Raw genomic sequence first — 12591 nt, forward strand, 5'->3', positions numbered from 1 at the left:
AGGGAATCTATGTAAAACCTGCATCTATGGAAACCCACAACTAATATCATACTTAGCGCTGAAAGAATGAATGCTTTCCCCCTAAAATGAGGAAGAAGACAAAGTTGTATACTCTCACCACCTATATTGCCAGGGCACTTAGGCAAGAAAAAGAAATAAAAGGCATCCAGATTGGAAAAGAAGTAGTAGTATCTATATTTGTAGGTGACATAATCTCCTATATGGAAAATTTTAAGGAATACACACAGAAAAAAACCTATTAGAACTAATAAATGAGTTCAGCAAGGTGACAGGATACAAAGTCAATACACAAAATCAATTATATTTCTATACACTGGTAATGAATACTCCAAAAAATGAAATTAAGAAAACCTCCATTTATAATAGCATCACAAAGAATAAAATACTTAGAAATAAAATTAGTAAAAAAAAGGTCAAGACTTATACACTGGAAACTATAAAACACCATTGAAGGAAATTCAAGACCTAAGTAAATAGACATCTCTCGTTCATGGAGTGGAAGACCTAATGTTGAGATCTTGATACTTCCTGAATTGATGTACAGATTCAATACAGTCCTTGTCAAAATCCCAGCTGCCTTTTTACAGAAATTGACAAGCTTATCCTTAAATTCATATGGAAATGCAGAAGACCCAGAGTAGTTAAAATAGTCTTGAACAACAAAATTGGAGAACTCACACTTCTTGATTTCAAAACTCACTACAAAGCTATAGTAATTAAGACATGGTACAGACATAAGGATGGGCATATAGATCAACAAAAAGAATTGAAAGTCTAGAAATAAATCCTAACATTTATGGTTAATTAATTTTTTGGTAGTGGTGCTAAGACAATTCAGTGGAGAAAGAATAGTCTTTTTAATAAATGGTACTGGGACAACTGAATATCCACATTCAAAAGAATGAAGTTGGACCTCTACCTCCCATGATATACAAAAAATGAACTCAAAATGGATCAGAGACCTAAATGTAAAAGTTAAAACTATAAAACACTTAAAAGAAACCTTAGGTGTAAATCTTTGTGACCTTGGATTAGGCACTGATTTCTTAGATATAACACCAAAACAGCACAAACAACAAAAGAAAAAAATAGAAACATTGGATTTCATTAAAATTTAAGACTTTTGGAGGAGAAGATCCAAGATGGCGCCGTGAGTAGTCCTCTTTGTCTCTCCCCCTTCGAGTCTACAATTATTTGGACACTTATCGCTTGACAAAGGATATCCAGACAGCATCTCAGGACGTCTGAGAGACCCACGCGACTATACATCGGAAGGCGGATGGACTTTCCTCCGGGAGGATGTGGAAATAGGTGAAAACTCTCCGACCCTGACGAGCAGCCTAGTACCCGCAAGCGGCTTTCTTCCAACGGACGCCCCCAGAGGATCTACACACATCTAGGGCAGGAGCGAGCACACAACAGAGGAGCGACGGTGGAAACAGGTGACCAGAACCCTACCTAAACCCCCCGCAATTACTCCTAAACACAGAAGGAAACTTTGGAGTGGCACACCTGAGCCCGCAGGAAGAGTCTCTCCCCGCCATTGGCAGGGAGTCCCCGCCGGGTGTTCGCGGCGCCCGGAGGGTCCCAGAGAGAGTCGCTGAGGGTACGGAGGTCTCCCAGCTGCCGTGGAACTAGGGATTGCCGGAGATCTCGGAGAGGACCGGGGCTGGGGGAAGTTTCAAAGGCCGGCTCTGCAACCCGGACGGGAAGCGCCGGAGTTCCGCCCGGGCAGCAGACAAAACTCTCTGTCTGCCATTAGCAGAGGGGCCACGCCGAGCATTCACGGCTCCGGGAGAGGCCCGGAGAGAATCCCAGAGGGCGGGGCGACCCCCAGCTGCCGTTGCCCGCCCCGTGGGACTAGGGATTGCCAGAGATCTCGGAGAGGACCGGGGCTGGGGGAAGTTTCAAAGGCCGGCTCTGCGACCCGGACGGGAAGCGCTGGAGTTCCACCCAGGCAGCAGACAAAACTCTCTGTCTGCCATTAGCAGAGGGGCCACGCCGAGCATTCACGGCTCCGGGAGAGGCCTGGAGAGAATCCCAGAGGGCGGGGCGACCCCCAGCTGCTGTTGCCCGCCCCGTGGGTCTAGGGATAGCCGGAGATCTCGGAGAGGACTGGGGCTGGGGGGAGTTCCAGAGACCCAGCTTCGTAGCCTAGGGGGAAACCCTACAGGCTCACAGCAGCCTTAGGGAAAGCCTCTGCACAGCACCAGTAGAAGGCACCCAGCCACCAGCCACAAGGCTGGAAGACCCCAGGGCAAAAGCAGCATATAGCTAGGTGAACTAACCACAGACTGTAGAAGATGCCAATAGCTCTCCTACGACCCATAGAGGACAAGTGAGATTTTTGTGGGTGCCGACAGCAACGGAGCGACAAATATAAGTGATCCCACCCCTGGCCGCTGGAAAAGCCCATAACACCGTTGCAGACCCCAAGGAGAGAGCACATCTAGGTGGGCTGCAACAGTAGGCACCAGCAGCCTGAAGCCCCCCTGTGACGGCCCCCACAGCAGAGGAGGGAATCCAAAGGGCCACTGTGGCTACAAGGAGGGGCCCAGGCCCAGTTAGCAACTGCGGACAGGGTTCCTGGTTGGTGCATTATAAACAGCTGCTCCCCCACTGCAGCAGCTGAAACAAGTGAAAGGAGCAACTAAACTCTATCTCCATGCGGAGGCACAAATCAACAACAAGCAATATGAAAAAATACATTAAATCTCCAGAACAGAAAGAAAGTAACAAATACACAGAAAACAATCCCAAAGAAAATGAGATATATAACCTAAATGATGATGACTTCAAAACAGCCATCATTAAAATTCTGAATGAGTTAAGAGAGAGTTCTGACCGTCAACTCAACGAGTTCAGGAGCTATGTCACAAAAGAGTTTGATACGATAAAGAAGAACCAAACAGAAATATTGGAAATGAAGAACACAATAGAGGAGATTAAGAAAAATCTAGATGCTCTGAACAGTAGGGCCGATAATATGGAGGAAAGAATTAGCAATTTGGAAGATGGCAATATAGAATTGCTGCAGGCAGAGGAGGAGAGAGAAGCAAGACTAAAAAGAAATGAAGAAACTCTCCGAGAATTATCAGACACAATTAGGAGATGCAACGTAAGGATTATAGGTATACCAGAGGGAGAAGAGAAGGAGAAAGGGGCAGAAAGCCTATTCAAAGAAATAATGGCTGAGAACTTCCCAAATCTGGTGAGGGAGATGGATCTTCAGGTGACAGAAGCCAATAGATCTCCAAACTTTATCAATGCAAGAAGACCAACTCCACGCCATATAGTAGTGAAGCTAGCAAAAGTCAACGACAAGGAGAAAATACTAAGGACAGCCAGGCAAAAGAAACTAACCTACAAACGAACCCCCATCAGGCTATCAGCAGAGTTCTCAGCAGAAACTTTACAGGCTAGAAGAGAGTGGAATGATATATTCAAAAATCTGAAGGACAAAAATCTACAGCCGAGAATTCTCTACCCAGCGAAAATATCCTTCAAATACGATGGAGAAATAAAAACTTTCGCAGATAGACAAAAATTAAGGGAGTTCATTGCCACAAAACCTCCTCTTCAGGAAATCCTCAGGAAAACCCTCATTCCTGAAAAATCCAAAAAAGGAAAGGGGCTACAAAACCAAGAGCAGAGGAGATAAGTAGAAGGACAACAACAGAGAGTAGCAGCTCTACATCAGAACAGATTAAACCATGGGACGAGAAACAAAGGAAACTGAAGAAAAGTGGAAAACAAGACACAAAATGGTAGTGGTAGGCCCCCACATCTCAATAATCACTCTAAATGTAAATGGATTGAACTCCCCAATCAAAAGACACAGAGTGGCAGGATGGATCAAAGAACAAGATCCAACAATATGCTGCCTCCAGGAAACACACCTCAGCCCCAAAGACAAACACAGACTCAGAGTGAAGGGATGGAGAACAATACTCCAAGCTAATAATGAACAAAAGAAAGCAGGTGTCGCTATACTAATATCAGACAAGGTAGATTTCAAAGCAAAACAGATAAAGAAAGATAAAGAGGGACAGTATATAATGATAAAAGGGACTCTCCACCAAGAAGACATAACACTTATAAATATATACGCACCCAACACAGGAGCACCAAAATTTGTAAAGCAACTCTTAATAGAACTAAAAGAAGACATCAACAACAATACAATAATAGTACGGGACCTCAACACACCATTAACACCAATGGACAGAACATCCAGACAGAAAATCAACAAGGAAATAATAGAATTAAATGAAAAATTAGACCAGATGGACTTAATAGATATATATAGAACACTTCATCCAAAAACAGCAGATTATACATTCTTCTGAAGTGCACATGGAACATTCTCAAGGATTGACCATATTTTGGGAACCAAAGCAAACATCAATAAATACAAGAGAGTTGAAATAATATCAAGCATCTTTTCTGATCATAATGCTATTAAACTAGAAATCAACTACAAGAAAAAAGCAGAGAAAGGTGCAAAAATGTGGAGACTAAACAACACGCTTCTCAACAAACAATGGATCATTGAAGAAATTAAAGAAGAAATCAAATTTTATCTGGAGACTAATGAAAATGAGAACACGACATACCAAAACATTTGGGATGCAGCAAAAGCAGTCCTGAGAGGGAAATTCATCACAATACAGGCCGACCTCACTAAACAAGAAAAAGCTCACATAAGCAACCTCAAACGACACCTAACAGAACTAGAAAAAGAAGAACAAACAAAGCCCAGAGTCAGTAGAAGGAGGGAAATAATAAAAATAAGAGCAGAAATAAACGATATTGAAACAAAAAAGACAATAGAAAGGATCAATGAAACAAAGAGTTGGTTCTTCGAAAGAATTAACAAAATTGACAAACCCCTAGCCAGACTCACCAAGAAAAGAAGAGAGAAATCGCAAATTAATAAAATTAGGAATGACAGAGGAGAAATCACAACAGATAGCAATGAAATACAAGAGATCATAAGAGAATACTATGAAAAACTATATGCCAACAAATTGAACAACCTGGAAGAAATGGACAAATTCCTAGACTCCTACAATCTCCCCAAACTGAATCAGGAAGAAATGGAGAATCTGAATAGGCCAATCACAAGTAAGGAAATAGAAACGGTAATCAAAAACCTCCCCAAAAATAAGAGTCCAGGACCAGACGGCTTCTCTGGAGAATTCTACCAAACATTCAAAGAAGACTTAATACCTATTCTCCTCAAACTGTTCCAGAAAATTGAGAAAGATGGAGAACTCCCTAACACATTCTATGAAGCCAACATCACCCTGATCCCCAAACCTGACAAGGACAACACAAAGAAGGAGAACTACAGGCCGATATCACTGATGAACATAGATGCAAAAATCCTCAACAAAATTTTGGCAAACCGATTACAGCAATACATCAAAAAGATTATACACCATGATCAAGTGGGATTTATACCAGGGACACAGGGATGGTTCAACATCCGCAAGTCAATCAACGTGATACACTACATCAACAAAATGAAAAACAAAAACCACATGATCATCTCAATAGATGCAGAGAAAGCATTCGACAAGATCCAACACCCATTTATGATAAAAACCCTCAGTAAAGTGGGTATAGAAGGAAAGTACCTCAACATAATAAAGGCCATATATGATAGACCCACAACCAACATCATACTCAATGGACAAAAACTGAAAGCCATCCCTCTGAGGACAGGAACAAGACAAGGGTGCCCACTTTCACCACTCCTATTCAACATAGTACTGGAGGTGCTGGCCAGAGCAATTCGGCAGGAAAAAGAAATAAAAGGAATCCAAATATGTAACGAAGAAGTAAAACTCTCGTTGTTTGCAGACGACATGATCTTATATATAGAAAACCCCAAAGAATCCACAGAAAAACTATTAGAAATAATCAACAACTACAGCAAAGTAGCAGGGTATAAAATTAACGTGCATAAATCAGTAGCATTTCTATACACTAACAATGAACTAACAGAAAAAGAACTCTCAAGAACTCAATCCCATTCACAGTCACAACGAAAAGAATAAAATACCTTGGGATAAACTTAACCAAGGAAGTGAAGGATCTATACAATGAAAACTACAAGACTTTCTTGAAAGAAATTGACGATGACATAAAGAGATGGAAAGACATTCCTTGCACATGGATTGGAAGAATAAACGTAGTTAAAATGTCCATACTACCTAAAGCAATCTACAGATTCAATGCTATCCCAATCAGAATCCCAAGAACATTCTTCACAGATATTGAACAAACAATCCTAAAATTCATATGGGGGAACAAAAGACCGCGAATTGCTAAAGCAATCCTGAGCAAGAAAAACAAAGCCGGCGGAATCACAATCCCCGATTTCAAAACATACTACAAAGCTACAGTGATCAAAACAGCATGGTACTGGTACAAAAACAGGTCCACAGATCAATGGAACAGAATTGAAAGCCCAGAGATAAAACCACACATCTATGGACAGCTAATCTTCGATAAAGGAGCAGAGGGCCTACAATGGAGAAAAGAAAGTCTCTTCAACAAATGGTGCTGGGAAAACTGGACAGCCACATGCAAAAGATTGAAAATTGACCAGTCTTTTTCACCACACACCAAAATAAACTCAAAATGGATCAAAGACCTAAAGATTAGGCCTGAGACAATAAGTCTTTTGGAAGAGAATATAGGCAGTACACTCTTTGACATCAGTTTCAAAAGAATCTTTTCGGACACTGTAACTCCTCAGTTGAGGGAAACAATAGAAAGAATAAACAAATGGGACTTCATCAGACTAAAGAGCTTCTTCAAGGCAAGGGAAAACAGGATTGAAACAAAAAAACAGCCCACTAATTGGGAAAAAATATTCACAAGCCACTTATCCGACAAAGGGTTAATCTCCATAATATACAAAGAACTCACACTGCTTAACAACAAAAAAACAAACAACCCGATCAAAAAATGGGCAGAGGACATGAACAGACATTTCTCAAAAGAAGATATGAATATGGCCAATAGACACATGAAAAGATGTTCATCATCGCTAATCATCAGGGAAATGCAAATCAAAACTACACTAAGATATCACCTTACACCCGTTAGATTGGCAAAAACATCCAAAACCAAGAGTGACAAATGTTGGAGAGGTTGTGGAGAAAAAGGAACCCTCATACACTGTTGGTGGGAATGCAAACTGGTACAACCACTATGGAAAACAGTATGGAGATTTCTCAAAAAGTTAAAAATAGAAATACCCTATGACCCAGCCATCCCATTACTGGGTATCTATCCTAAGAACCTGATATCAGAAATCTCAAGAGTCCGTTGCACCCCTATGTTCATTGCAGCATTATTTACAATAGCCAAGACGTGGAACCAGCCTACATGCCCAGAAACTGATGATTGGATAAAGAAGATGTGGTATATATACACAATGGAATACTACTCAGCCATAAAAAAAAGACAAAATTGGCCCATTCACAACAACGTGGATGGACCTCGAGGGTATTATGTTAAGCGAAATAAGCCAGTCAGAGAAAGACGAACTCTATATGACTCCACTCATAGGTGGAATTTAGTATATTGATATGGAGATCTGATCGGTGGTTACCAGGGCAAAGGGGGGGGTGGGGGGAGGGCACAGAGGGGGAAGTGGTGTACCCACAACATGACTAACAAAAATGTACGACTGAAATCTCACAAGGTTGTAATCTACCATAACATTAATAAAAAAAAAAAAATTTAAGACTTTTGTACTTCAAAGGAACTGGTCAAGGTGGAAAGACAACTCTCAGAATGGAAGAAAATATTTACAAATCATACATCTGATAAGGGACTTATGTCTAGAATATATAAATAACTGTTACAATGCAACAGTAAATAGACAAATGGCCCAATTAAAAAGGGCAAAAGATCTGAATAGACATTTCTCCAAAAAGGATAGGCAAACAGACAATAAACACATAAAAAGATGCTCACCATCATTAGTCATTAGAGAAATGCAAGTCAAAATCAAATGAGATACTACTTCACATCCACTAGGATGGTGATAATCAAAAAGACAGTAAAAAGTATTGTCAAGGATGTGGAGAAATTGGAACCATCATACATTGCTGGTGAGAATGTAAAATGGTACAACCACTGTAGAAAAGTTTGGCAGTTCCTCACAAAGTTAATCATAGAAGTACCATATGACCCAGCAATTCCACACCTACGTATATCCTTAACAGAATTGAAAGCCTTATGTCTACACAAACATCTGTACACAAATGTTGATCAACTGGTGAATGGATAATAAAATGTTGTATATCCATAAAGTGGAAAATTACTCAGCAATAAAAAGGAATACTGATACATGCTACATCATAGATGAACCTTGAAAACATGCTGAGTGAACAAAGCCAGTAGAAGAAAACCACATATTGTATAATTCCATTATGTGAAATGTCCAAAATAGGCAAATGCATAAAGGCAGAAAATGGATTAATGGTTTGCAGGGAATGGGAGAAGGGAAGATAAGGAGAGATTGCTAATGGGTGAGGGTTTCTTTTTGGTGGGATGAAAATGTTCTAAAATTAGATAGTGGTAATGGTTGCACAACTCTGTGAATATACTAAAAACCATTGATGTGTATACTCTAAAAGGGTGAATTTTATGGTATGTAAATTATCTCAATAAAGGTGTTACAAAACATCAGATTTAGCACTTTAGTTAATTCATGTATCGTAGCTTCAAACACTTCAACTCACAGACTTTTTAAATTGAAATTAATGAAAATGTAAATGTTATGTAAAAAAATTTTAAGCATAATTAGCCAAAGTAAAAATGCAGTTTTCTGAAGTAATATTTAATGTTTATCGTGCTGTTTTATTTCTTGATTTTTTTCATTGATGCTTTGCAAGTTCAATGCAGGAATCCTCTTTTAATTTCTTTAAAACCATGCTTAGAATGTCACGATAGAAATGGGGTTTAAAAAATTAAGCATAGTTTTGGTATAAATCAGAATAGCATGACAGAACAAGATTGCAATTACTGAGTAGCTGTGTTTAACAGTTTATTCTTGCAGATTCCGTAAATTCCTCACAATTACTTAAGCTGCAGGGCCTGGGAGAAAGGCAGAGTAGTTTAGGGTTAGGATGGAAGTCTGGGTCCGGCTCACACTCATGATGAGGAGGGCTACCTCCTCTTCCTGACTTCCCATTTGAGAAGGTTTTTCAGATTGGGGGTTTATCAGAATTGTAAGGCAAATGACCCTATTGTGTAATTATCCCCTGAATCACTATGCTATTTGATTCAGTGTCTGACTATCTTAGTAGTTGAGATTATTGATGGATTTGTGCAGAGGCTAAAACTCTGAGTTTATTAATGAATATCAGGGTAATTTAATCTTCCTGAATCTTCATGGGACATTTGAAACCCATAAGGGACAGTCACAATGTAAATGCCTACAGGAATTAGAGAATGTTAATGAAGTATCATGACATGGAAAGGTACGTATTAATAGACTTTAGCACAGACTAATTTCAGAAGACCTGGGTTGGCACATAGCAAATTAATTGAAAAAGAGAATGAAAAGAATTTAATGAAGTGACTGTTTTTTCTTCAGCTGCTTTCAAAATTGTGAAAACATGGCTTGGTCCAGAAGCAGTGAGTTTGTTGAAGTTTGCAAGTAAAAGTGACATCCAAGACTATGTCAGTGTAGAATACCTGCCTCCCCACATGGGTGGAACTGTAAGTATAGTACTCGAAACTTGTTTCTGAAATAACGCTGGATCACAGTACATTAGGCTGTATTCTTTCCTCAAGGAAAAAGGAAAATCAAAATCTTAACATCCAAAGAAAGATCATAGATACCCCCAAAATAGAAAGCAGCATTACGTTTTGTATTTGTTTTCAAGTTGTTAAATTTTTATTTTTGAATAGGTTATATATTTACACAGTTCTAAACTGCTGCTATCCCAACCACCCTGTTCCCCTCCCCAGTTCCATTTCTTATATTTCCAGGAATCTGTATTGCCTATAAAAGCACCTAGAATATTATATGTAATATATATAAGCAAATATAGTATATCTGTCATTCTTTCTCCCTCCCATCTCTTCTGAACAAGTAGTATATTTATATACTATTGTGCATCCTGCTTTTTTCTTCACAACATGTCTTAGAGATCATTCCAAATCAGTATGTGACAAGCTGTCTTACTCTTGTTTATGGCTACATAGTATTCTAGTGTCTAGAGATGAACTATAAATTATTTAGTTAATAACCATAAGTTACTTAATTTCCTTTTGATGTCTTTAGTTTGTTTCCAGTTGTTTACTGTTGAATAGTCTCTTTAAAGATAATATATACTATCAAGATATTTTTTGAAATGATTTTACTACTTATAAATAAGAGACCAGAAGTAGATATGTGTTAAATTTTTAATACTACATAACAATGAAATATATTGTGGTAATCACTTTTTTAATAAACTGTGAAACCTATGGATTTGGTATGCTTTAGGTTAACTTGATTGATAATATTTTCAATTATTTGATTTTTATAATCTACTTTGTATACTGCCTACTTGGCAAAATTGTATTCAACCAGAACCAAGGGGCTAGCAAGATGAAAAGTTTTATGTCCTTTTGCTTTTTTATTAGAAAAAACTTGAACCAATATTTTTAATTTGAAGTTTGCTGCTTTCCTATTCTGAGGCTTTGTATTTCACATTTTAACCTAGAAAAACAGAGTGTGGTTCATTTCAAGTACTACCCTCAGTTAAAATAGCAATTTGATTGATTCATCATTTGTAATAATTTGCCCATAGAATTATTGTATCTTAAAATTAATAGCATTTAGTAAAACTTATTTTTAGGGGTAGAAAAGGTTATTTCCCTTCTCTGTTGGTAGTGGTGTATTTCTTCAAGATTGTAGTCAAAATTGTAGTAGGATTACTATTCTTTAACATAAGTTTTTTTTTCCCAAATGTAATACGTACACATGATTTATTATTTTGAAAGCAAACAAGACCAAAGACTGGAAAGTACAACAGTACAGTGAAAAGTACATCTCCCTCCCCAGGTCACTGCCCACTGCCACTCCCTAAAGGCACTTACTGCTTCCAAGTTTTATTCTATCCCTTATATTTTTTTTACATGATGGTCACATACCATATATATTGTTCTGTTGTGGTTCTTTTTGGACATCATTTATTTTTAGGTTATACCATATTGATTGGTAGAGGTCTACCTGATTTTTTAAACTGTTGTAGAATATTCCATTGTATGGATATAGCATAATGTGTATTTTAATCAGTTCTCTTTTGAAGGACCATTAGTTTTCTAATCTTTTGCCATTACTAATAGTGCTGCAGTGAATATTCTTGTAAATAACTCTTAGTGTACGGGTGCAGCAATATATGTAGAAGATAAACTCCTAGAATTAAAATCATTAGGTCAAGGGATATATTTAGTTTAAATTTTGATAGGAGTTATCAATTTCCCTCTAAAGAGATTGTGCCCATTTATGAATAATGTGTGAGAATGCTTGCACCACATCCTTGCCAACACCATATATTCTCATTTTTATCATCTTTGCCAGTCTCAGGTAAAAAATATTTTATTGTAGTTTTAATTTGCATTTCTTTTATTGTAAGGCATGTTGAGCATATTTTTTATGATTTAAAAGACAGTCTGTTCTTTTTCTATGAACTCTGTATTATTCCTTTATTCCTTGTTCTGTTGGGTTATTACTCTTTTCTTCTTAATTTGTATATATTAACAATAGCTGTCTCGTTCCTAATATGTGTGGTGCATGTCTTTCCAGTTGTGACCTTTAAAAAAAAATTTTTGTTTTTTAAGATTTTATTTTTCGAGGATGGTGGTGGTTGATTCGTTGGGTTTTGTTTGTTTTTTGTCATTCAGAAATGTTTCGTTTTAGTGGGCTCAATTTTTATCAATATTTTCATGCCTTCTAGGGTTTTGCTATGCTTAGAAAGGCCTTCCCTACTTAGGTTTTGTGTTTTTTTTTTTTATCTTCCTATGTGTTGTTCTGGAGCTTATATGGTTTTCAAAAAATACTCTCACCACATATACACACACACGTTTAAAGCTTTTATTCATCTGAAATTTTTTTTGGTATAAGGAGTGAACTAAAGATCTGACTTAGTTCTTTTACAGATGACTGACCAGTTGTCTCACACTGCTTACTGCTCTTTCCCTTTTTGGTTTGAAATGTTTTCTTTGTTATAAATTTCACTATTCTCTTGGCCTGTTTTCTTGGCCAGAGGAATGGATTTTAACTTTACTAAAAGAATTATTTCTCTACCCATCTCTTAGCAGACCGATACAAAATTCTTTTCTTTCAGGATCCTTTCAAATATAGCTATCCACCACTAGTAGATGATGACTTCCAGACACCATTGTGTGAAAATGGGCCTATTGCCAGCGAGGATGAAGCCTCAAGTAAAGAAGATATAGAAAGTGATGGCAAAGAAATCTTGGAAGCAATTTCTAATGAAGAACAAACGGCTCTTCTAAAAAAGGTAATTTTAACAAAAAAAATGAAAT

General features: G+C 38.0%; 1 protein-coding gene across 3 annotated transcripts in view; it reads left to right on the top strand.

Annotated features, from left to right (window-relative positions):
• The window catches only part of MOSPD2 (motile sperm domain containing 2), a 60329-nt gene that overhangs the window by 29210 nt on the left and 18528 nt on the right, over nt 1-12591 (top strand). For all 3 annotated transcript variants that reach the window (XM_070603735.1, XM_070603736.1, XM_070603737.1), the window contains 2 exons: nt 9647-9771; nt 12390-12566. In XM_070603735.1, coding sequence (XP_070459836.1) covers nt 9647-9771; nt 12390-12566 — 302 coding nt within the window. The remainder of the gene's footprint in view (nt 1-9646; nt 9772-12389; nt 12567-12591) is intronic.

This window comes from Equus przewalskii, chromosome X (genome assembly GCF_037783145.1).
Source record: "Equus przewalskii isolate Varuska chromosome X, EquPr2, whole genome shotgun sequence".
NCBI lineage: Eukaryota > Metazoa > Chordata > Mammalia > Perissodactyla > Equidae > Equus > Equus przewalskii.